The sequence below is a fragment of the Mustelus asterias genome, chromosome 14 (genome assembly GCF_964213995.1).
Source record: "Mustelus asterias chromosome 14, sMusAst1.hap1.1, whole genome shotgun sequence".
In the NCBI taxonomy this organism is placed as follows: domain Eukaryota; kingdom Metazoa; phylum Chordata; class Chondrichthyes; order Carcharhiniformes; family Triakidae; genus Mustelus; species Mustelus asterias.
The window spans coordinates 42,652,703-42,680,287 of NC_135814.1; the positions used below are offsets into that span (position 1 = coordinate 42,652,703).

The window sequence follows — 27,585 nt, forward strand, 5'->3', positions numbered from 1 at the left end:
ATGATTGAGGTGTTCATGTACACAAATCACTAAAAATTAGTATACAGATATAAAAAGTAATCAAAGTATGAATGGAATATTAGGCATTATCACAAGAGGATTGGAATTCAAAAGTGAGAAGGAGATGCTTCGGCTGGACAGAGCTTTGGTGAGTCCCCATTTGGAGTACTAAGTTCAATTTTGGGTCCCAAACATCAGAAAAAATATATATTGATCTTGGAAGGGACACAGTGCTGATTCAGCAGAATGATATAAGGGTTCCGAGAATGAGGATGCATTAAATTGGCTTTTATTCCCGTCAGTTTAGAGAACTGAAAGTTGATCTAATCGCAGCATTTAAAATGATAAAGAAGTTCAGTAGGATAGGTAAAAGGAATCACTTTTCTCTGGTGGGAAAATTCAGAACAGGATGACATAATCTTTTGTTCACACAGAGTATTCGGAATTAGGAACTCACCCAGAGTAACTGGGAATGCTGGGTTAAATATAAGTTTTCAACTTTGAAAGTGAGAGATTTTTCTTTGGCCAAAGGCATCAAGGAGGGGGTTTTGTGGCACCCCTGCCTCTGAGCCAGAAACCTGGGATTGAGTCGCACCCTGGGACTTGATGGCCACATGAGGTACAATCATAACATGGCCAAATATATTGTCAGCTAAGACTTGCAGAAGGCAATGACAAACCACTGCCGTACCTTGTCAAATATAACCATGGACCAACACATGGAAGTCCATGGTTGCTAATGCCCTCTTAGGGCATGGTGCCTAAAGAGAGAAGTTTCAAGGGATGTGGAACAAGGGAATTAAGAAATTGAGATGCAAATCAGCCATGATCTAAGTGAATTGTGGAGCCTCGAGAGGCTTAATGTCCTCCTCCTTTTCATATATTTCTAATGTATTTGAAGATGTTCTCTGGAGTGGGGGGGGCGGGGTGTTAAATGTTGCCCAGAACAAAAAACAAGCTTTTCTTCAATAGGATCTTTCAAGATCACCTGAACAAGCAGATCAGGCAACAATTTAACTCAAAAAGCCAATGAAATGCTCCCAAAGTATTGCATTGCAGTGTCAAATTTGAATTTGTGATTAGGTACTTGAAGCAGGACTTAGGTTAAAAAGTTATGTGGCCAGAAATTAAAACTGAAATCTCGTACATAATGTGGAGATAATTTTCAGGTCAGTTATATGTATCTGCTCACGAAGAGCAGCTGCTTCTGATGTGTTCGATTGTCACCCAATTCTCTGAATGGAATGCTCACTCAAACATTGGCTGCTATCAATCAAGCAAACCTAGCCTTAGGAATTTACTGTTGGATTTGGTGAATCTAAAATTAAGAACAAACTGGTAATATATAACCCACTTGCCGCTTTGATGTGTTTACTGTACTTTGTAAACATTATAGAAATCATAGATGCAGAGTGCAGAAAGAGGCCATTCGGCCCATCGACCCTGCACTGACACCAATCCCACCCAGGCCCTAGCCCCGTAATCTCACATATTTACCCCGCTCATCCCTCTAACCTATGCATCCCAGGACACTGAGGGGCAATTTAACATGGCCAATGTACCTAACCCGCATATCTTCAGACTGTGAGAGGAAACCTGAGCACCCGGAGGAAACCCACGCAGACACGGGGAGAATGTGCAAACTCCACATAGACAGTGAACAAGCTGGGAATCTAACCCAGGTCCCTGGTGCTGTGAGGCAGCAGTCCTAACCACAGTGCCATCGTACTACCCCACCTTTATCAACTGTGCTTGTAACATCTATGGAATTACCATTTACCATATTGACAGGCAGACGATCTCAGATCCTTTGTGTGGCTTATGTCAATTGTCCTTTATTAACTAGGACTATGGTTGGATCTAACACTGATTCTCGAACTGTCACAGTCACCCATTTTAAGTGATTTCCTACATTTTGTCACATGTAAATTATTTTTTCGATCAGGATGAAAATAGAGGGATATTGCACAGCACAGACTTGGCATCAGCAAGGAGTCAGAATGAAAAAAAATACAACTGTGAATTTTTCATTTATTTTATCTGCAACATTAGGCCATGCTTCTCACTGTTAGATGCCATATAATGTTTGCTATGCTGCCAGCACTTTTATTACTATCTTCCTTAACATAGTATGACACCTGATATCATCAGAGTTCTGTTCACTTTCCTTAAAGGTCAAGCAACAGGATTGAAACTTTTACCAGAACTGTAACAAAGAAAAACAATTTAAACAAGTAATAGTTTATTTTCCTGAAAGTACATATGTTATTTTGTGATTTACTGTAGTTTTCCATTTAAATGTAGGTTGGAAGTGATTTTATTTTTACTAGTATGTTGACTGGGACATGTTGTTCCATTATGTGTTCAATGGTTTGGTCATTAAAAAGACCTTGGATGTTTAGCCTAACAGTCAATCACCACAGAACTAAATCAATGCGAATGGCTGTAACAATGTTAGTAAATTTCTGGTACTGCCTCAGAATGGGGATTTTCACACTAACTTCATTGCTTTGTTAATGTAAGCCTTACATTAAATTAACTTTACTTTTTGAATGTAGCTGGAACTGTTGTGACTGTTGCCATAAGATTATTTGGAAACAATTTAGTTTAGCAATCGGAGGTTTAAGGATATTTTTAAAAAGTAATATTGATTTTCATTGAAAGTTCAAAGACCTTACAAGATGATAATGAACTTGTGCACCTTAAGATTTTTGTCATGGCAGTATTTACTTTGGTACTCATTTCATCTTGCACCAAAATAAGCAAAAATATTCTAAAACATTCTTGATCTTTATTGAGTAACTGTTGTTAAACTGATGAGTCTAATTGTCAGGTAACTTTGTGTGTTCTTAACTGAACATTCCAGTGCCATAGAGCCAGTAAATGCACAGCGCTCTGATGTGCTACACAGAGAGTTCTTTCTTGTGAGTTCTCCATCGCAGTCAAATCAGAGATGGCATGTTGCTTACCAGGTTTTGGAATGAATTTGTAGGGACTTCTTCCAACCTCCTTATCAGTGCAACCAAAAGCAGATTTGAAGTAAAATAAGAGCACCTAAAAATGTGAAAAGGAAGTATACAATCAAATGACACTGTCACTTCAGTTAGCACAAATGGAAAAATGTCATCTGGTTATAATTCTGTACAAAATATAGTTAGGTTCCACAATATTGAAATGAAACAGGGGAAAGTTCAAATAGAAATAATGATGTAAAATGCATTTTAGTGACAAGAATGTCACTTGATCTTTAACATGACTTCATTCATGGATCATAGCTAATGACAGGAAATTACTTTTCCAAAGCATGTGTTTTTGAAATCCCATTAACTTGTGCTGATGATTTTCAGAAACTTGTTGCACAAAAGGCTGTACTGTTTTTGGACGCCCTGAGCTATTTGCATTAACTTAGCCATGAGAAGTATAGATGTATATTCAATCTGTAAAAATGGCAAATGTAATTGACTATATTTCCTGCATCTAGCTGAAATACATGTGCACTGATAGTTCATCGATGAATGACCGTTAGCTGACGGCTAATTGAATAAGTGATTATCTGTTCATTGATTTTTTTTGCTGAATTGTCAGATGATATCTGAGTTAGGCATTTGTACTATCAAAAGGTGTTGAGCTTGCACGCAATGTAGCAATCAAGTTAACACACTGAAGCTGCACTTTGTGCATTAGGAATATCCATATTGTGAGCAGATATAATCATTCAAAAATAACATTAAAAGATGTATTTAATTTATGTATTTTGAAAATTTATTCAATTGTAATAATGGGAATTATTAATTTACAGATTTATCAATATTCTTAAGTGGTCATTCCTATCATGATAATCAAAAAGCTCGATCTACTTTTGCAGTTTAAGAGAACATAATATGAAATGTGAACTTGTGCAACATACTGAGTGCGCACCTTACATATTTTATTATGAATTTTCCCCAGGACCCTTTAATCACATCAAGTCAAGCCTACTGGGCTCCACATCTGATTCTAATCTCAACAAATATAACACAATTAGCAAGATTCCTCAAATCACCCTGAACTTTTCTGATATAAAAGCTGAAAAGAAGAGTTCATCCCCACCTTCATCAGAGAAGACCATCATTGCACCAAAAGTGAAGGAAAGGACACACAACGTGACAGAGAAAGTAACACAGGTAAGAAGTCTGGTCGTAGGACAAAGCACGTTTGATGAATGGTTACTTTCCTAAAGATTGTTTTCATTAATAACAATTATTCTTAATAATTTTGCAACTTGCTGCACGTGACTCCCAGTAAACACTGGTTGTAATCACAGAGATGCCCTCGCCAAAAAATAACAGCTAATTATTGCACTTATTAACTAATAATACTGCAATGCCACATTCAATTTTGAGAAAATAATAGATTTCATAAAATTCCGCACATTGTATTACAAGCATAGGGAATGAATGAGCTGAACGATTTTATTTTATTCATTATTACAAGTTCCGATGTGTCTCAATTCTCGTAGTCTCAAAGTTGATAAAGATTAAAACATAACTGTTCTTTATCTATTTGAAACAGTCACCACTTTATTTAGCATTTATTTTCTCGCCTTTTAGATATTTGCCGGAATTTTACCAGCACGCCCGCCCCAATTCCGGCTCACAGAACGGCATTCTCCGTTGGCCTCGTGCGGGAACTTATGAGCCTGGGGTCGGTGAGGCGGTAAAATACCGGCAGTTATGTGGGATATTATATCCAGTTCAAGAAGTCCAGCTCAGTTTGATTCAAAGTAGTTTGTAACTATTGCAAAAAGATTGTGTGAATTGTAACTCATTGCTGGGAGGTGTGTATCTGGTCCAGCCATGTCTCCAAATTTTAACCTCCAGGCACGCAGGTAATCTAAGCTAAGGCAGCCACACAACGGGGGTGATTTTGTGCTGTGTTAGTGTTCAGTGAATATGGCAACATGAATGCAAAATAGCACAGGAGTTGGAAGCCACGCTTCTCGCTAATGAGATTGCATTTCCCAATTTTCCACGCCCCTCGCCAATGACATAATGAGGCTCCCGCCTACAAAGGGCGAGAAATTCATTGTAATACACTGTAATACATCTACAAGTTATTAGCCAGCCACCCCCACCATATGATCCCCTTGCACTGAGTATCCATACCGTGATGTTGAAGAGGTTTACAACAGTTATTTAAATACCTGAATCAGTCAAGGGGATCCCCACCTCCCCCGTCACCCTAACCACCCTCCCTGGGGGCACAAAATTAAGTAAAGCTCCCAGGGGGAGAGGGACGTGCCCAAGCAGTGCCCTGGCACTACCCCGGCATAGGTTGATGCTGCCGCCTGGCAGTGCCAACCTGGCAATGCCAACATGTTGCGGGGGCAGTGCCAAGTGTGAGTTCCCCTTGTGTTTGGGGGAGGGCTGATGCCTCTGATGGGGGAGCTTGTCCCCGAGACTGCAGTGCTAGAGGGGTGGGCAATGCCCTAATGTAAGCATTTTGAGGGGGGGTGCCCCATTGTTTGTGTTGTGGGGGGGGGGGGGGGCGAGAGGTCCCCGATGCTTGTGAGGGAGGTCCCCCGTATCCATGGAGAGGGGTTGGCATTTACTTTCTGTGCTTCCCTTTAAAGATGGCACCCCGATCTCTGTTCAGCGGCCTTGCTGGCTATATCAGTTCCCGCCTCACCAGAATAATGGCTTTAACCTCGTTGTTTTCTTCGAGTGTCTGAGAATCTGGACTAAAATTTCAGCTGTGCAGCTAGAGAGCTGCCAGCCTGGCACTCTGAAAAAATATGGGAAAATTCCATCCAATAACTCAAACTCCATGGGCTGTTTTGACTTCTGTTTTTAACTGATTTTGAAATTCTCGGCTGTGATTGTTAGACAGTCTACAATTGCTACTCAATTTTCCTCATTTGATAGACACTGGCCACAGGAAAACTCCATGTATTGAGTAGACATGCTCAAAGCCCACTCCCTCATCCCAGGCAAGAAATGTGGTCAGACCTTCTGTTTGCTTTGCTGCTAAGTGCTGTTGGTGTTGCATAGATAGGTGAATGTAAATACAGCAGGCCATACACTGCCATTTGGTGCTCTCACTGTTGCTCCATCTGCTTTCACTTGATTCTTGACTTAGCGAAGTCATTAGTCTAAAGGCAAGCCAACTGAAACCTGATCATGAGTCTATGCAAACGCAGGTGGCCCAACTGAAAATGGCACCACGAAGCAATAAATATAAGAGAAAAACGAAAAGGGGGTTATATTTTAAAATATTTCTTCAGACATTCAAGAACGGAAGGTGACTAATGGGGAATAAGTACTAGAAAGACATTACATTGATCTGAGGAAATTTATAAAGAATAAAAATGAATGCTGGGAATCTGAAATAATGGGTGGGAAATTCCCACCCGAGGTCAAAAGACCTTTACATGATCTGCCAAATTTTCTAACCCACCCGCCACGATTCCCACAGCGGGCAGGATCTGAAAATTCCACTCAATGTTTTCCTTTAAATGCTGGAAATGCACAGTCAACAGGCAAATTCTACCTTTCTAACTTCAGAGAGGACTGCTCTTTAAACAGAGAAAAGATAATTTAGTCAACGTTAATCCATCAACCAACAGTATTGTTGTTTGTGAGGCCTCGCTCTATGAAGATGGCCTACTTCATTTTCCCACCAGTACAACAATGACTACACTTCAAAAATACTTTAGTGGCTGTAAAGCACTTTGGGGTGCCCTGTTGTATTGTGATATTATTCATAAAGAGTTAGGAGCTAACTATTAATTGTCTATTGATCCAGGGTGCCACATTTACTGTCACAATGCAATGGCACGCCAAGCAACAACATGTCAGCCCATCAACCACATGGAGGGCTGCAAGAAACACACTTATATTGAGTCTAAATGTGTGGTTATTTCTAACTGCAAAGGGATATAGATAAGTTAAGCAAGTGGACAAAAGTTTGGCAGATGTAGTATATTGTGGAAGTGTGAGCTCGTCCACTTTAAGAATAGAGAAGCAGCATATTATTTAAATGGAGAAAGATTGAGGAACTCTGAGGTACAGAGGGATCTGGGTATCTTGTACGTGAGTCAGGAAAAGTTAGGATGTAGCAAGTGATTGGGAAGGCAAATGGAATGTTGGTGTTTATTGCAAGGGGAATGGAAGGTAAAAGTAAGGATTTTTTGCTACATTTGCAATGATAAGATTACATATAGTGTACTGTGCACAGTTTTGGTCTCCTTATTCAAGAAACGATATCAATACATTAGGAACATTTCAGAAAAGGTTCACCCGACTGATATCTGAGAAGGGTGGTTATCTTACAAGGAAAGTTTGGACAGGTTGGGCCTGTATCCACTGGTGTTTTTAAGATTGAGAGATTATCTTATTGAAACATATAAGCTTTTGAGGGGACTTGACAGCGTGAATTCTGAAGGGATGTTCCCCCTTGTGGGAGGGACAAGAACTAAGGAACAGAGTTTAAAAATAAAGAGTCTCCCATTTAAGTCAGAGATGAGAAGAAACCTTTTCTCTCAGAGGGTCGTGAACCTTTGAAACCCTCTTCCCCAGAAAATGATGGAGGCAGGATCAATGAATAATGGATACTCAATGGATTTTTGACGGAACAAGGGAGTCAAAGATTATTGGGAGCGGATGAAATCTGGAGTTGAGGCCATAGTCAGATCAGCCATGATCTTCCTGAAAGGCAGAGCAGGCTCAAGGACTTGAAGGGCAGACTCCTGCACCTAATTCATATAGTCGTATGTACGAACCTACGGGAACCAGAATACATAACATGGTGGCAGTTGATATTTGTGAATAAAATTCAAAACATTTAAATGGATTTAATGCTGAATTAGATTGAGAAAAAAATCAAGCCAAATTAGTGTCAGAGAGAGAGAAAACCTGAGTCAATCGTGTGAACACATTGCCACATCAATGAATGCACAGCTCCAACCCATGATGAATTGAGAGGGTGATAATTTCATAGGGACATTTCAGAAGTTTAAAAAATATTGAAGATTCACATTCAATAACTTTCAAAAAGGCTCCAGCAACGAGGAAAGGAAAACTACTTCTTGTTGTGGCCAAGCAAAAATCCAGCCAAAAGCTTCGAAAAATTCGGCACACACCTCCAGCCAAAGTCAAATCATTGAATCCACCCACATAAGTTGCAAAGCCTGAGATAAGAACCAAGAAAACCTGTTCACAATTTCTCATCAAAATTGAAAAATACAGCCAGGAAATGTAAATTCCAGCAAACAGATCAAAGATCAGCTCATTTGAGGCTTTGCGCACTCAGAATTTTTTTAATAAAGATTTGATTGGAATGGACAAGCTCGCAATATCACAAGCTGTGGACATGCCAGAGCCTATGAAGTCACAAATAGACAGATAGAGATGCTGACTACCCAAACACCTTCAATTAAGTCAAGAGAAAGGCAGCAGGGTTAATGCAGTGAAGCAGCAACAAAATAATTCACACCAGACAGAGAGAAAGATATGCAGGAGCTATGGACAGCCACCTGAGTTCACAGACAGAAGGAAATGTCCCATTTATGGCTCAACCTGCAGAGCTTGTGGATTTTCCCAATCATTTGGAAAAAAAGTACAGAACAAAGAAAAGAAGATGAAAAATGAGTTATCAGAGACAGAGCGACAGGACAAATCAAAAGGAAAACGATAAGGAAAAAGAACAGAAACATTTGTACACTGGAAGATGATGATGAGATTGAGGATACACTAGACATAAGAGCCATACAACTGCTCAAGGTGGCTGAAAGCAACAGTTTCCACTGAAAAGAAATCCACTCAACCATTCAGATCAGGAAGAGGGTGAGAAATAAGATGACAGCCGTAGTTGAAACCGAGCCAAAATTGGAAAAAGTCACAACCATCTCAGAGACGAAGGCTTAAAGAGACAAGAAAGGGTTGAAATGTTTACTTGGCTTGATCCAGTATGAAAGTTGTTTCATACCTCATGTCAGAACACACAGCAAACCTACAACAGCCGATGAAAGACGATGTTGAGCAGCAGTGGTCAAAGGAGTTCCAACAAACTCAAAGTAATATATTAGCAGACAAGTTTGTAACAGCATAACAGAAAGAAATGTGTCACGCTGCAAGTAGATGATTCTATAAAAAGACTGGGAGCAGTCTTGATACATGAAGAAAACGGGTAGCTGCTCTTGGAGATTTGGATGCAAATGCTGAGACCAGTTATGCAAACATAGAAAGGAAACTTTTGGCAGTTGCGTATGGGTGCGAGAAAATCGCTTTGGAAGAAAGTTTATAGTGGAGAGTGATTATTGTCTACTGGAATAGATCTACAAGAAAATCCATGTGGATCTCCAGCAAGACTGCAGAGATTACTCTGGAAGCTTCAGAGTTACAATTTCACTCAGACATACCAGTCAGGTAGAGAAATGGTGCTAGCAGATACTCCATCTCAGTTATTTGTTAAGTTTATTTATTAATGTCACACGTAGGCTTACACTAACACTGCAATGAAGTTACTCTGAAAGTCCCTTAGTGGCCACACTCTGGCGCCTGTTCAGGTACACTGAGGGAGAATTTAGCACGGCCAATGCACCTAACCAACATGTCTTTTGGACTTTGAAAGAAAACCGGAGCACCCAGAGGAAACCCACGCAGACATGGGGAAAAGGTGCAGACTCCGCACTGACAGTGACGCAAGCCGAGAATTGAACACGGGTCCCAGGTGCTGTGAGGCAGCATTGCTAACCACTATGCCACCGTCATCACAGGAGAAATATGAGCTAAAAGATTTAAGTATAAAGATACATCACCTAGTGAACATCACACCACTGAAATTGAGTCAGATTAATAATGAATTACAGATGCTCTCTTGGCAAATGATCAAGGGATGGCCTGATAAGATACAGCAAACACAGCCAGCAATACAGCAGTATTGGTCAATCAAAAATGGCGTATCTCTAGAAGATAATGTTCTGCTAGCCAGATCCAAAATAATCATAGCCAAAACAATACAGGAAAAAGTCCTGCAGAAGATACTTGAAGGCCACATGGGAATGGAGAAGTGTAAGCTCAGGGCCAGATCAGTTGTGTGCTGAATCAACAGTAAATTGTCATTGAAAGAATGTTGTCTACAAGCACAGTGTGTCAGAAGCACAGAAATACACAACAGAAAGGGGAGATGATAGCCACTGAAGCATCACTAGACCATGGCATAATGTGGGAGCTGATTTATTCACACACATTCAAAAATGATAGTTGCAGACTGCTACTCAAAGCTTCCCTTTATCTGAACAATGAAAAAGATTTGAGAGATGAAAAATTCTCTCAGCAATATGAGCTCTGTTTGCTGAGTAAAGGATTCCTGAAAGAGTAATCAGTAATAATGGAATCCAATTCACCTCCAGAGAATTAAAGGTATTTTTAGAACAGTATGAGTTTAACATCATCATCTCTTCACCACATCACTCCAAAAAGGACATGGGTTATTAGAAAGTCATATCCAAACAGAACTCTTATGATTTGCTGAGAGACAAAGGAGAATTAGGAGGAGTAGGCCACTCACACACTTGAGCCTACTCTGCCATTCAATAAGATTATGCTGATCTGATTGTAAACTCTGCCTCCCCAAATAATCTTTCAACCCCTTGCTTATCAAAAATCTATCAATGCCTGCTTTTAAAATATTCAAAAACTCTGCTTCCATTGCCTTTTGAGGAAGAGTTGCAAAGACTCATGACCTTCCTAAAGAATACAATTCTAATCTCTGTCTTAAATAGAAACATAGAAACATAGAAAACTACAGAACAAAACAGGCCCTTCGGCCCCACAAGTTGTGCCGAACATATCCCTACCTTCTGGACCTACCTATAACCCTCCATCCTATTAAGTCCCATGTACTCATCCAGATGACTCTTAAAAGACCCTATTGAGTTTGCCTCCACCACCACTGACGGCAGCCGATTCCACTCGCCCACCACCCTCTGTGTGAAAAACTTCCCCCTAACATCTCCCCTGTACCTACCCCCCAGCACCTTGAACCTGTGTCCTCTCGTAGCAGCCATTTCCTCCCTGGGAAAAAGCCTCTGAGAGTTCACCCGATCTCTGCCTCTCAACATCTTATATATCTCTATTAGGTCTTCTCTCATCCTACGTCTCTCCAAGGAGAAAAGACCGAGCTCCCTCAGCCTATCCTCATAAGGCATGCCACTCAATCCAGGCAACATCCTTGTAAATCGCCTCTGCACCCTTTCCATCTTTTCCACATCCTTCCTGTAATGAGGCGACCAGAACTGAGCACAGTACTCCAAGTGGGATCTGACAAGGGTCTTATATAGCTGCATCATTATCGCCGGACTCCTAAACTCAATCCCTCGATTGATAAAGGCCAGCACACCATACGCCTTCTTAACCACCTCCTCCACCTGCGGGGCCGATTTTAGAGTCCTATGGACCCGGACCCCAAGGTCCTTCTGATCCTCCACAGTACTAAGAGTCTTTACCTTCATATTGTACTCCTTCATCCCATTTGACCTGCCAAAATGGACCACTACGCATTTATCTGGGTTGAAGTCCATCTGCCACTTCTCTGCCCAGTCTTGCATCCTATCTATGTCCCTCTGTAACTTCTGACATCCCTCCAGACTATCCACAACCCCATCAACCTTCGTGTCGTCGGCAAACTTACCAACCCATCCTTCCACTTCCTCATCCAGGTCATTTATGAAAATGACAAACAGCAAGGGTCCCAGAACAGATCCCTGGGGCACATCACTGGTGACCGACCTCCATTTAGAAAAAGACCCATCTATACACACTCTCTGCCTCCTTTGGGCAAGCCAGTTCTGGATCCACCGGGCAGCAGCCCCTTGGATCCCATGCCCTCTCGCTTTTTCTAGAAGCCTTGCATGGGGGACCTTATCGAACGCCTTGCTAAAATCCATATAAACCACATCTACCACTTTCCCTTCGTCAATGTGTTTAGTCACATTTTCGAAGAACTCCACCAGGCTCGTAAGGCACGATCTGCCTTTGACAAAGCCATACTGAGTATTCTTGAGCATACTAAACCTCTCCAAATGCTCATAAATCTTGTCCCTCAGGATCTTCTCCATCAGCTTACCAACCACTGAGGTTAGACTCACCGGTCGGTAATTTCCTGGGCTATCCCTATTCCCCTTCTTGAAAATAGGAACCACATCCGCAATCCTCCAATCCTCCGGCACCTCTCCCATCTCCATCGACGACGCAAAGATCATCGCCAAAGGCTCTGTAATCTCTTCCCTCGTCTCCCACAGTAACCTGGGGTACATCCCATCCGGACCCGGCGGCTTATCTATTTTGATGCCATTCAAAGATTCCAGCACAACCTCTTTGTTAAAGTCCACATACTCAATCTTTTCAGTCCACCGCAAGCCCACAGTACATCCACCCAGGTCCTTCTCCTCTGTGAAAACCGAGGCAAAATACTCATTAAGCACCTCTGCCATTTCTACTGGTTCCGTACTGATTTTCCCACCTTCACCTTTTATAGGCCCCATTCCTTCACGTCTCATCCTTTTACTCTTCACATATTTATAGAACGCCTTAGGGTTTTCCTTAATTCTACTTGCCAAGGCCTTCTCGTGACCTCTTCTGGCTCTCCTAATTTCCTTCTTTAGTCCCTTCCTACAAGCCGTATACTCATCTAGATCCCTATCTTCACCAAGCTCTCTGAACCTTTTGTACGCTTTCCTTTTCTTCTCAACTAGGTCCCGCACAGTTTTCGTGCACCACGGTTCCTTTAACCTACCAACTTCTCCCTGTCTGCTCAGAACATTGTCCTGTAGAACCTTAGACAGACATTCCTTGAAAAACTGCCACCCCTCTTCAGTAGATTTCCCCGAGAATACCTCCTTCCAATTTACTCCTCTAATTTGCTGTCTTATGTCTTCATATTTCCCCTTACTCCATATAAACGCTTTCCTAGCTTGCCTGATCCTCTCTTTTTCCAATGGAAGCATAAAGGAGATAGAGTTATGATTTCTATCCCCAAGATGCTCTCCCACTGAGAGATCTGACACCTGTCCAGACTCATTGGTCAGTATCAGATCAAGTACAGCCTCTCCTCTTGTAGGCTTGTCCACATGCTGTGTCAGGAAACCCTCCTGAAGACACCTAACAAACTCCTCCCCATCCAATCCTCTTACCCTAGGGATATTCCAATCTATGTTTGGGAAATTAAAGTCTCCCATCACAACAACTCTGCTATTATTGCAACTCTCCAGGATCTGTTTCCCTATCTGCTCCTCCACCTCCCTGTCACTATTGGGCAGCCGATAGAAAACTCCCAGCAAAGTGATCGACCCCTTCCCACTCCGAACTTCCACCCACAGAGACTCTGGAAGAGCCCTTATGTTTAAACACTGAATTCTAATTCTAAATTCTTCCATAAGAGGAAACATTCTTTCCACATCCACCCTGGTTAAGACACTGCGCTCTGCAGGAAGGAAATACAAGATAACTCTACCCAGCAAGATACTTCGTCCAAGTGACCAGGAGGAAGTAAAACAACTCACTAGTGCACCAATAGAAGGAAGTCAACACTGCAACAAGCATGCCAAATCCCTGCCCAAGTTGTTGGAAGGATAGACTATGTATGTGCAGAATGAAAAGCTGGAACCCAGTAAGAAGTTGTTAGTGATACATTATATATCATAGAAACCCTACAATGCAAAAGGAGGCCATTCAGTCCATCGAGCCTGTACTGACAACAATCCCACCCAGGTCCTATCCCCGTAATCACACGTATTTACCCTGTTAATCCCCCTGACACTAAGGGGCAATTTAGCATGGCCAATCCACGTAACCCACACATCTTTGGACTGCGGAAGGAAACCATATCACCCAGAGAAAACACATGCAGACGCGGGTAGAATGTGTAAACTCCACACAGACAGTGACCCAAGGCCAAAATCAAACCTGGGTCCCTGGTTCTCTGAGGCAGCAGTGCTAACCACTATGTCACCACGCTGCCGCATTGAGAGCAAAACCAGTCAACAAATGAGAAGGAACAGAGTCAATATTTAACATAAAACTGAGCCTGGAAAAGCAGAAAAGATAATCACAAACACCAGCAACATTACTAACCAGAGAGACAATATCAACTACACCACTAAGAAATGACGTAACATCAACATCATCACCAGCAAGTGACATGACATGAGCAACATCAACCACAACTCCAACAACACGAGCAACAATATGTACAACATCAGCTGTGCAGTGTGCCAACTCACCACTAACAGCAGTGAAAACCCAGATCTAAAAGATGGAGGCACAACATCCTACGCCTAAGCAATACTGTGAATGATATTTTGAAAAACAAAAGCAAGCTTTAACAGACTCGTAAATTGTTCAGTTTATTCATAAAAGTCAGTTGTTAGCCTTCTTTAGTTTAGATATAAAACAAGTTAATGATTGGAACAGTTATACTGGTATGCAAGTTTTTTAATATTATCATATTATTTATAAAGAGTTAGGAATTAATTGTATATCCAGAGTGCCACATTTACTGCCATACTACAGTCAGGTGCTGAGCAACTATGTATCAGTCCACCAGCCACCAGGAGAGTGGTAAAAAACACAGTTTGATTAAGTTCCAGCATTTTGAGTCCAAAAGTGGGATTATTTTGAACTTCTGGGAACCAGAAGACTTCACATGTCCAATGGACATAGAAGCTATTTTAAACATTTCAGTGTTTTGTATTCTAATTTACCAAAGCAGGGAAATTTATACTGGTGGCAGGTTTTTTAAAAATTTTATTCCAATCAGTTTTCAGAAGACTACCAAATGACAGTGGATAAAAAAGTCTTATCAGTCCTTTGGGAGATTCACTGGACTTGGTAAATTTTGGCAAGATGATTAACTACTTAAGAAGGATGAGTTTTGCTTATGTGATATATTGCATCTTCCTTTGTCCGATACCATGCATTGGAGAACAATAACTTGAACATCGTTCTTGATTCTCTTCCCATGCCTCGAAACACACAAGGCAGACAAAGCACATGCTTATACCTGTTTGTGCGGGCATGCAAGCAGAAAAAATGGGAGCAGAAGTAAGCCGTTCAGCCCCTCGAGCCTGCTCCGCCGTTCAATAAGATCATGCCTAATCTGTTTGTGATTCAAGTTCTATATCCCCATCTGCCCTCAAAAACCTTTGATTCCCTTGCCGAACAAGAATCTATCTATCTCTGCCTTTAAAATATCCTGCCACCACTGCCAGATAATTCCAAAGTCACACAACCCTGCTGGGAGAAAAAAATTGTCGTCATCTCTGTCCTCTAAGGACAACCCCTAATTTACAAACTGTGCCCCCAAGTTCTGGACTGACCAACAAGAGGAAACATTCTTTCCATGTCTACCTTGTCAAGACTATTTAGGACCTTTATTTACTTCAATTTCCTGAACAGGTCACTAGTCTGTTGCTGGAGGCTATAGCTTGAGGGGCACCACTCCACATCAAGCATGACTGACCAGGAGACCCTCTCACACTCAGCCTCTGCCATAGGCTTATTGAAAGGATGTTCAAGTTGACAATCAACCTGTTTGGCCACAAGATGAACGCACCTTCTGTGGCCATCAAATCCTGCAATGGAACTTGAACCCGAAGCTTTTGGCTCAGGGATAGGAACTATACACAATGTACACAAGACCTCCCCTCCCCAGCCCAACTTGAACATCAGAGATCGGAAATTGCATTATTGCTTGTTAGGTCCAGATTATGAAAGGCAAAAAAATATAGATTCCCAGTTATAAAGCGAGAGACATGCTTGCAGAAACTATTAATAGACCGTTTGAACAAGGAAATGGCATTTGAAAAGCTCCCGCAGTAGCAGTTGTATAGATTAACACTAATTGGGAAATACACTGGCAGTTGGGCTAAACTTTAACAAGGAGGAGAGGCAGCATTGCATTTAATTCACATTATACCAATAGTCTCATTCTCAGTTGTCAGAGGGGATTTCTAAAGCTTTTTATATGAGGAGCAGCAGCTAACTGGATTTTCATTTGTATGCAGTATTTGTGTATAAATCAACTGAAATCCTGTTAGCGAAGACATGGATTCCAATCTAATTCTTTCCCAATTCACTATAGTTTCAAATAACTGCTTGTTAGTGTACCACTAAGGTTATGTTTGAACTTGAGTTACCTAATGGACTATTTCTAATTTATAGCTTTATAGCAGCTCATTAAAATTCTGAAAAGGTCAGAAATGTTGTAAAATACATTTGAGCTGTGAGTAGATGGAAGACAGCATAGTAATGAGCTTGTATTTCCATATTGCAGGGTCGTTCTGGCCAGAGAACACAAGTTACAAATCATTTAATTGATAATTTAAAGATAAAATGAATGGTGATGTCATTTTCCTCAATCATGTTGTTGTCTCTGTGCTAAAGCCAAAACACTGCAAAATCTCAAAACATTTTATTGTTCACCAATTTACATTCACAATTAATTAAATTTAAATTATTTAATGAAATTTTTTTCTACTTTTGTCAATAATCTGCAAAAATAGCATTTCTAATTTGTAGAAAATAGAATTTTGTTCCACATTTGGGAATTACTCCAGAAGAAGCTAAAATATTCCATTTATGCACATTTTTCCTGAAGCAACAATTTTACCATCATTGTAAACTGATTATGATCTCATTATTAAATTTATCAGGATTTTCTGTCTTTTATATACATATATACAAACATCCGAATTAGGGGAGGTGATGGCCTACTGGTAATATTGCTAATCTATTAATCCAGAAACCCCACTAATGCTCTGGGGACCCGGGTTGGAATCCCACCACGGCAGTTAGTGGAATTTGAATTCCATATAGAATATCTGGAATTAAGAATCTACTGATGACCATAAAACCATTGCCAATTGTCAGAAAAACCTATCCTGTTCACTAATGTCTGTCCTTACCCGGTCTGGCCTACATGTGACTCCAGAGCCACAGCAATGTGGTTGACTCTCAACTGCCCCTTGTACAAGGGCCACTAGGGATGGGCGATAAATGCTGGCCAGCTAGCGACGCCCAAGTCCCATGAATGAATTTTTAAAATTAGGAGCAGGAGTAGGCCACTCGGTCCCTTGTACCTGCTCTACTATTCAATAAGATTAAGACTGATCTACTTGTGACTTGAACCCGACATTCCAGCCTACTGATAACCTTTCAGTCCCTTGTTAATCAAGAATCTACCTAGCTCTGCCAAAGAATCTGCTTCCACTACCTTTTGAGGAAAAGAGTTCCGGAGACTCACAATCCTCTGAAAGATAATATTTTGTTACAATCCCAGTTGATCCCAACTGAACTATTTCTAATACAATTACCAATTACCAATACAATTTCCTTTAAATGACTCTTGTTTTCCTGGTACCTCCTCCTTTGAAAGAAAGAAATCTTCATACTCGTGAATATTTCTTTACGAGCATTAGATCCACTTTATACAAACTTGACATGACAAATATTGAACCACGTAATTTATTACATCATACAAGTAGAGTTTTTAGTTCACAATTATATGCCATAATTACAATGATTTAGTCAACGCAAAGACAATACTTCAACAGTATCATCAGAATCTATACATAATAGCATTGTCATGCTACTATGTCAAAACTTGTGTTTCTTTTTCTTCTGATTTGTTGTTTACAGCTCAGAAAAGAATGCTTTATTTAAGTCTATAGTGCAATTGTTCTTTTTGTCACTTGTAGGCACAGTTGCACTCCCAAGCCAACTTGCCAAATTCACATGTGGTAAATTTGCATTTCAATTTTACACAGTCAAAATGTAATTTTTGTGCGTTAACATCTATTTTCTTCTCTTGTCAAAATCACTTTAAGCTGTCTAAGGAATATTGTTAAGAAGCTTCTTGGGCTCATTCAAAATAATTTTGTATTCTTGCTTTGTTTGTTCTTTGAACTTTTTGTGATCTTGTTGTTTCCCCCAGTCCCATTTCAAACAAATTAATTTCAATCCTGTTTGAGCCATGTCAATCAATTCCTCTCTTCAAAGTTTCATAGTTTGTTCGAACCCTGTAACCTTCTTGCACGATTACTGAACTATCTCAGTCCAGTTCTAAGTAGAATTTCAATGGTCTTTGGCAAACTGTTCATTTGCCTTTCTTCCAAAATCTCTTCATTCCTCTAGTTTCCTTAATTAGCTGCTATTCGGATCTCTGCACTGGTTTTCTTAACTATTACTCCATGGTATGGCTTCTCTTCTATCAAAGCTGAGAGAGCTGTTCCCTCTTTAGCTTTCTAAACCAACTGCTTCTAGCAGAGCTGTGAGAGCTGTTGTCTCTCTTATTACTATCTCCAACTGTTTAGAGTTTAGAAGAATGAGAGGGGATCTGATCAAGGTATATAAAATATTAAAAGGGATTGATAAAGTAAATGTAGACCAAATGTTTCCTCTTATGGGGCAATCTAGAACAAGAGGTCACAGGTATAGTTTGAGAGGTGGTAGATTTAAAATTGAGATGAGGAGGAACTACTTCTCGCAGAGGGTGGCTGTGGAACTCATGCCCCATAGCATGGTGGAGTCTGAATCATTGAATGGTTTCAAGAAGGAAATAGATATATATTTCCAATAATAAAAGCCCAATACAAACACAATTGGAACTAAAGCAACCCCCACATATACAAACACCTTTGTCCAGTATGAATTTAACTATATGTTTTATCCTTCCAGGCACAGAAACATTAAATTAAACACACTTAAAACTATATCTTATTTCTAACGTTTACCAATACAATATAAATCCCTTAAAACTACATTTGTTTTCCAAACAATTTTTCCTCATCTCTGTCTGAAGTGAGCAACACTTTATTTTTAAAAGTGACCTACTCCTAGTTCTAGTTTCTCCTGCAACATCCACATTGTCAGTGCCCCTCAGGATCTTAAATGTCTTGATCCCCCAGTTATTTCTTACTTTTCTAAACTCTAGTCAATAAAAACCTAACTTCTCTAACCTTTCCTCCAAAGTCAACCCGTTCATTCCCGGTGTTAGTCTAGTAACCCTTCTCTGAACTGTTTCTAGTTCTTTTGCATATTTCCTTAAATAAGGAGACCAATAGTGTACATAAAACTCTAGATGTGGCCTCACCAATGTCCTGTACAACTGAAGCATAACTTCCCTCCTTTTGTAATCAATTCCCCTCATAGCAAACAATCACATTCTACTCCTAACTTTTTGTGATTCGTGTGCTCAGACGCTCAGATCCTCTCTGCACCTCAGAGCCCTGCCTTCTTTCACCATTTAGAGAATAAGATTCTTTTATATTCTTCCTGCCAAGCTGGGCAATTTCACATTTTCCCACATTATACTCCATTTACCAGATTTTTGCCCACTCACTTAACCTATCTATGTCACTTGTAACCTGATTAGGTTGTCTTCACAATTTACTTTCCTACCTAACTTTGTGTCATCAGCAAATTTAGCAACCACACCTCAGTCCCTTCATCCAAGTCATTTATATAAATCGTAAGAAGTTGAGGCCCCAGTACCGATCCCTGTTGTCACATCCTACCAATTATAAAAACATCTATTTATACCAACTCTCTGTTTCCTATTACCTAGCTGACCTCCAACCCTTGCCTATATATTACTCCCTACACAATGAGCTTTTATTTTCCACAATAAACTTTGATATGGCACCTTATCAAATGCCTTCTGGAAATCTAAGTACAGTAGATCCACCAATTTATCCATACACATGTGACTCCTTCAAAGAACTCCAATAAATTAGTTAAACATGATTTCCCTTTCACAAAACCATGTTGACTCTACCACATTGTTTCCTACATGCATCAATCCATCCTTCATTTTTAGGCGAATACCTGTTCTATTTCAACGTTGTGCATGAGTGCTGAATAGGCAGCAGACCCAGTGGTGAGTTTTTGCGTTCATATAATCCACACTCATATTCCAGGAATGGGCCCCACTAAAATGGATGAAGGAACAAGAAAGCCACTCATGTCATACCAGCAACTTACTAATTGTTTGGAAGCTTCATACAGAATGTCCATAATTCATTCCACTTCTTAATTCCACATAAAAGGGTCTCATGCTGAAATTTGCAGAGGGCGCAGTGATTAGCACTGCTGCCTCACAGCACCAGAGACCCAGGTTCGATTCCAGCCTGGGGTGATTGTGTGGAGTTTGTACATTCTCCCCATGTCTGTGTGGGGTTCCTTCAGGTGCATTGGTTTCCTCCCATAGTCGAAAGATGTGTAGGTTAGTTGGATTGACCATACTAAAATTATCCTCTATTGTTCCAAGATGTGTAGGTTAGATGGATTAGCCATGGTAAATGTGTGGGGTTACGGGGATAGCGTGGTGGAAAGGGCTTGGGTGCGATACTCTGTCAGAGAGAGTCGGTGCAGACTCAATGAGCCAAATGGCCTCCTTCTGCACTGTATGGATTCGATAATTCTAATGTGAACTCAGGGTGGCAATGAAGCAGGCCATTAGCTAAAATATTATTCATTCATTCCTGCAGATCTCCGATCTTAAGAATTTGACTTTGCCCACCAAATAGTAACATCATGCAAAAATGTTAATCACAGTCCCATTCGTAAGATCCCATTATCATTTTAATTATTGTCTGAGTGGGGAAGCCTTTCCACTAAGTTCATCAGCTGGAGGAGAAGACAAAAAGGCCCTCCAAGTAAGGAAGCAGGAGTCTTCTACTGGACCCTTCACAGAATGTTGTAGCCTTCGCCACTTGGATTCCTTTCTATGAGACCACCACTCATCTGGATGCTGCTGGCAGCCCTTGGTAGCCTGAAATCTTTCCTTGCCAACTGCCACTCTGTGACTTATACCTTATAGGTTAGGGTACACCTGTAGTTGCCCATGGTGCCAATGTAAAACTAGCAGTGGTTACATTGCCCTGCTGCTAACTGCAACATACATCATTATTCAAAGGGTAGCTTCCTGAATGTGGAGCCAGAAGAACCACCAACCACCACTTAGCATTGTCTCCCACTAGGTTTACTTGCTAGTCGCAGTTGGCATTCCAGTGGGAGGTTGCCCTCCTCACTTGACTGGCAAGCTGCCTCGGGGGCCATGACTCACGGTACACTGAGACGAGCAGTTCAATTGCCAGTGATTGTGCTGCCAATTCCTTTTGTCGCTATCAGTGATTCAGTTTTTAAGCCTTTACATCCAATTTTGCGAGCCTTATTACTTTAGGAAGGGCAAGTAGAACTGAGCAATAAATGTTGGCTTAGCCAGCAACGCCCACATCCCGTAAATGTATTGAAAAATATAAGGTCAAGAAGAGGGTGAGGAGAGATTCACACGGGACAAATTCATTTGGAATATTTTCAGTTGGGAAGTTTGCAGAGCCTTAGAGGAGTCAGTATTAAGCTATACATTTTGTTTCTAGGTCCTCAATATAACACAGTCGAGAAGTTGCTGGAATGAGCATACTCCTTAATAGGCAGCCCTCTGCTCTGGGAATGGGAAATAAAACAGGGGACTGAAAGGTGAGGGGTATCAGCTTCAGGAGCAAGAACATACTATTTCACTGACAGCAATAAACATCATGTCTGCAAAACATACAGCAGCACATACGGTAAATTTGGAAAGCTTGGAAGCTCTATACCCACAAATATAAAAAATGTTTCCTGAGCTCCATGCAGCTTTTCCTAACCACAGCTGAAAACGCCTTTAATTTTCATTATAAATGGTCACCTCCTAACTTGTAACCCCCACCCCCATGTCTGAGAGCAAACACTGACGACATTCAGGCAGGCTGAGAAGAAAATGGTGCCTTGGGTCTTAATTAATTAATCGGACTCCATTTAGCCTATATATGTGTGTGTGCCTCCTACCTGTTTCAGGTGGAAGCTCCCTGTCTCTGTCACCTCCTCCAGCTCTACAAGGTATCTGTCCTCCTCCAATTCTGAACACTTGTCCATCCTCAGATTTTATAGAATCATAGAATCCAACAGTGCAGAAGGAGGCTATTCGGTCCATCTGCACCAACCACAATCCCACCCAGGCCCTACCCCCATAACCCCATGCTATTCGGCCCATCGAGTCTGCACCAACCACAATCCCACCCAGGCCCTACCCCCATAACCCCATGCATTTACCCTCACTAGTCCCCCGATACTAATTTAGCATGGCCAATCCACCTAACCCATACATCTTTGGACTGTGGGAGGAAACTGGAGCACCCGGAGTAAACCTATTCAGATTTGGGGAGAATGTGCAAACTCCACACTGACAGTGACCCAAGCCAGGAATCGAACCTGGATCTCTGGCGCTGTGAGGCAGCCGGGCTAACCACTGTGCCACCGTGCAGCTCATGATATAGTCCACGATTGGCAGCTGTGTTGACAGTGACCAAGGCCCTAAGCGCTGGAATTCCCTCCTTACACCTCCTCCTCACTACCTCCTTTTCCTCCATTATGATGATCCTTAAAACCGAACTTTACTTTTTTGGTCATCCATCTCTTTATGTGACTCGGCGTCATATTTTGTTTTGATACTGCTCCCGTGAAAGTACCTTGGGATGTTTTTACTATGTGAAAGGTAAAAATTGCTGTTGCTGCGCTCGTTTGGTAACAGGTGGGAGAGCTCACCAATGAGCTGGCACTTTATCCAGTCGATAAACCTTGCCTCTGTTACCCATTCTGTTCATAACTGGCATGATAGTGAGACAAAGAATTGATCTGCTGAGGTGAGAGTTTTCATTTATAAAAATGATTATCATTTGGACAAAGGTAAAAAGGAGATCTGCTGGAAATGTTCCATATTATGTGGGATATTGCAAAAGTAAATAAGGAAAATCCATTTCTATTAATTGGTGAGTTGAATATAAATTAATCATCGTCAAAAGAGCGAAGGGAAAGGTTTGAGCATTGTTTTAATTACAGAGGCTTGTTTGACCTGAAATAATAGTCAATGCGGTCTCAATAATAGTCCTTAAAAGAGAAGTGGATAAATCATTTTTTAGAAGTACTTGGACAAGATAAATGGGACAAACTGGAAAGCTCTTTCAGAGGGTCAGCATGGGCACAGTGGGTCGAATGGCTTCTTTCTGTGCTGAATAATTCCATGATTTTAAAAGCTAGACCCCCAAGCCAGTCATCAGCAGGTGAGGACAGCCTGTGAATTGGAATGCAAAGTTTCAGTTGTCACACTTACAGTCTTCACCAGAGAAACTATTTGTTGAGATTTTCTGGTCTCGCCCGCTGCAGGAATCTTAACAGGAAGGACAGAAAATTCGGCGGACCATTTAAAGGTCCATTGACCTCGGGCAGGAATTTCTGGTCTTGGGGCGCGCATGACTGGAAAATCCCACCCATGTGCTTATGGTCTGGATCTCTTCCCTAGGGGGGCTCTCATGAAGCTCTCGGTGGAGTTGCCATAAGTTCCATATTGACCTGCAGATTTCCGAATGTCTCTCAGATATTAAAGTACCAACTCTGCAGAGAACTTGACATATTGTGCAGGGAAGCTCTGGCTGAAGAGGTGGAAAGGACACTTCCGCTCTACAGAAGTCCACTCGAGTAGGGGCCCCTCCTGCAAGTTAAGAATATATGGCCACTGCAGCTGAAAATACCTGGGCCTGGACTTTAATTTAGATTGTTTCTGCAGACACCTCAACTTGCTACTTTTCACTTACATTAAGTGCATTATTGGGTCCTTCTTTCTGATGCCCTCTTTGTGAGCCATGGTGCATAGATCTGAACTGGTGCCTACATGCTTGTGTGTGAAGGATGATAACAAGTGCCATGTATATCTTCTTGGACAGCTCCTAACACAACAAAATAAGAAACATATGCTACTAGCTGCCTGCATGAAAGGGTTGAGCGCACAATATCAAAGTCAATTCCACTGAGTGCCATGCTTTTGCTGAACAGATACGTCTGCATGTCAATGATGTATGAGTTTCAAAGGAAAGCAAGAAGAGAGAATTAAAAAGGATGCTAAATAGATTTTTTTTAAAAAGCCACAAGTGTGGATCCTTGAAGTAAAAGCAGAAAACATTGGAAATACACTGCAGATCCATCAGTCTGTTGACAGTAAAGACATTAGAAACGTTTCCTAGAAATGAAAACAGAAAGAAAAGCAAACTCCCTCATCGGATAAAGATAAGGAAAAAAGCGGGAGGAAAAAATTAGATGTAAAGGTTAACTTGGATTAGTGCTAACAGATTTCCTTCAGAGTTGTGTGTTCAAGCCCGAATGCAGGACTTCAGCATATAATCTGAGATGACACTTCGGTGTAATGCTGAGAGAGCAATACATTGTACGTTTGGCTCCATGGCATTCAGTTTTGCCTTCAAAGTTGGGCCAACAATGTGGAGGCACGCTTCTGGTGTGAGCCACGCCTGACATAATAGTGATGGTGTTAGCATACGCACAAACGGAGTGTCTGCCACAAGCATGCATAGGAGATAGATTATGACCTCAGTCAACCTGTAATGCTGATTTGACACAGAATCACAAAATCACAGAGCACCACAGTGCAGAAAAGGCCCTTCGGCCCATCGACTCTGCACCGATGCACGAAATGCCCTGACCTGCCCACCTAATCCCATTTGCCAGCACTTGGCCCACAGTCTTGAATGTTATGGTGTGCCAAGTACTCGTCCAGGTACTTTTTAAAGGATGTGAGGCATCCCGCCTCCACCACCCTTCCAGGCAATGCATTCCAGACTCTGAGTAAAAAAGCTTTTCCCCAAATCCCCCCTAAACCTCCCACCCCTCACTTTTAACTTGTCCCCTCGTAACTGACCCTTCAACTAAGGGGAACAGCTGCTCACTATCCACCCTGTCCATGCCCCTCATAATCTTGAACACCTCAATCAGGTCACCCCCCCTCCCCTCCCCCAGTCTTCTCTGCTCCAATGACAACAACTCAAGCCTATCCAACCTCTCTTCATAAACTTAAATGTTCCATCCCAGGCAGCATCCTGGTGAATCTCCTCTGCATCCCCTCCAGTGCGTTCACATCCTTCCTATAATGTGGTGACCAGAACTGCACACAGTACTCCAGCTGTGGCCTCACCAAAGTTCTATACAACTCCATCATGACCTCTCTGCTTTTGTAAGCTATACTCTGATTGATAAAGGCAAATATGCCATATGTCTTTTTCACCACCCTATTCACCTGCCTTTCCGCATTCAGAGATCTATGGACAAACAATGCCAAGGTCCCTTTGTTCTTCAGAACTTCCCAGTGTCAGACCTTTCATAGTATACTTCCTTGTCAAACTACTCCTTCCAAAGTACATCATCCCACACTTTTCAGCGTTAAATTCCATCTGCCACTTATCCGCCCATTTGATCATCTCATCTATATCTTCTTGTAACCCAAGACACTCAACCTCACTGTCAACCACCCAGCCAATCTTTGTGTCATCGGCAAACTTACTGATCCTACTACCCTCCTCACATAATCACCTATGTCATTTATATAAATGATGAACATTAGAGGGCCCAGCACCGATCCCTATGGTACACCACTGGTCACTGGCCTCCAGTCACTAAGGCAGCTGTCTGTCACCACCCTCTGTCTCCTACTGCTAAGCCAATTATGTATCCACCTTGTCAGATCACCCTGTATCCCATGTGCATTAGCCTTCTTAATACGTCTCCCATGTGGGACTTTGTCAAAGGCTTTGCTGAAATCCATGTAAACTACATCAACCGCACTACCCTCATTCACACATTTTGTTACATGCTCAAAAAATTCAATCAAATTTGTTAGGCATGATCTCCCTTTGACAAAACCATGTTGACTATCCCTGCTCAAACCTTGCCTCTCCAAATGGAGATAGAATCTCTCCTTCAGAATCTTTTCCAGTAGTTTCCCAACCACAGACGTGAGACTTACTGGTCTGTAAAGTTAAAGTTAAAGTTTATTTATTAGTCACAAGTAAGGCTTACATTAACACTGCAATGAAGTTACTGTGACACTCCCCTAGTTGCCGCAGTCTGGTGCCTGTTCAGGTCAATGCACCTAACCAGCACGTCTTTTAGAATGTGGGAGAAAACCAGAGCACCCGGGGGAAACCCACGCAGATATGGGGAGAACGTGCAAACTCCACACAGACAGTGACCCAAGCTGGGAGTCGTACCCAGGTCCCTGGCGCTGTGAAGCAGCAGTGCTAACTTCCCTGGCTTGTCTCTACAATCTTTCTTAAATAGTGGGCCCACATTAGCTGTTCTCCAGTCCTCTGGCACCTTCCCGGTGTCCAGGGAAAAATTAAAAATTTGGGTCAGAGCCCCTGCAATTTCCCCCCTTGCCTTCCACAACAACTTGTGACACAATTCAATCGTATCTGGAGATTTGTCCACTTTTAAGCCCGCCAATACCTCCAATACCTTGTCACTCCCTAAGATAGTTCTGTCTAGAGCCTCACAGTCTCTCTACCGAGTTCCATAACTACCTCCTCATTCTCATGGGTGAAGACAGATGTGAAATATTCATTTAACACCCTACCAATGTCCTCTGCCTCCACCCACAGATTTCCCCCTTGGTCCTTAACGGGCCCTACTCTTTCCCTAGTTATCCTCTTCCCATTGATATACTGACAGAATATCTTAGGATTTTCCCTACTTTTACCAGCCAGAGTTTTCTCAAATCCCCTCTTTGCTCTCCTAATTGATTTCTTAGACTCCATTCTGCACTTTCTGTACTCCACTAATGCCTCCGCAAGCTTACTCCCCTTATATTTGTTAAAAGCCTCTCTTTTTCTTCTCATTGTATCCTGAATGTCTCTGGTCATCCATGGTTCTCTGGGTTTATTACACCTTCCTATTACCCAAGAGGGAACATGTTGGACCTTTACCCTCCCCATTTCATCTTTGAAAACACCCCACTGTTCTTCTGTAGATTTCTCCACAAGTAACTCGTTCCAGTCTACCTGGGCCAGATCCTGCCTAATTTTATTAAAATCCACTCTCCCCCAATCCAAAACCTTTTTCTGCAACTTGACAATTTGCTGGTCCAGAGTTGCTTAAAGTTACTGAAGCCTACAGGAAACAATGTGACACGTGCTGTAGGACTTTGTTCTGTCACCAAGGATTTGCACAAACCAATTGCTCCCTGAATAGGAGTTCATTAGTTAGCATCCAGCTTGGAATATAAAGAGAGGTACTACAGAACCGGACAGGTAGCTAGAAGAGGCAAGAGGAGGAGAAGGATTCTCAGCAAGAGGCATGGTCTATGCAGATTTTTTAGGGGGCAAATCTCTCATATGAACCTCTGTAAGGAACAGTGTATCAGACTTCTGCACTTCATCAAGGACATTCTCACTAAGACCTAACTCTCTTTGCACCTCCAACTATCTGTATGCAAGAAAGGGTAAGGACAGTATTACACATTGCTGTGAATGTGACCGCGGGCATTAACTTAAGAAATGGACACTGCAAAGGCTATGGGCCCCGACAATATTCCGGCAATTGTACTGAAGACTTGTGTTCCTGAACGTGCCATGTGCCTAGCCAAGCTGTTCCAGTACATTTACAACACTGGCTTCTACCCGACAATTAGGTAAATTGTCCAGGTACATCATATACACAAAAAACAGGACAA

General features: G+C 41.6%; 1 protein-coding gene across 1 annotated transcript in view; it reads left to right on the plus strand.

Annotated features, from left to right (window-relative positions):
• The window catches only part of kcnh7b (potassium channel, voltage gated eag related subfamily H, member 7b), a 443,308-nt gene that overhangs the window by 302,297 nt on the left and 113,426 nt on the right, over positions 1-27,585 (plus strand). Inside the window, exon 8 of the mRNA XM_078227700.1 lies at positions 3,949-4,163. Coding sequence (XP_078083826.1) covers positions 3,949-4,163 — 215 coding nt within the window. The remainder of the gene's footprint in view (positions 1-3,948; positions 4,164-27,585) is intronic.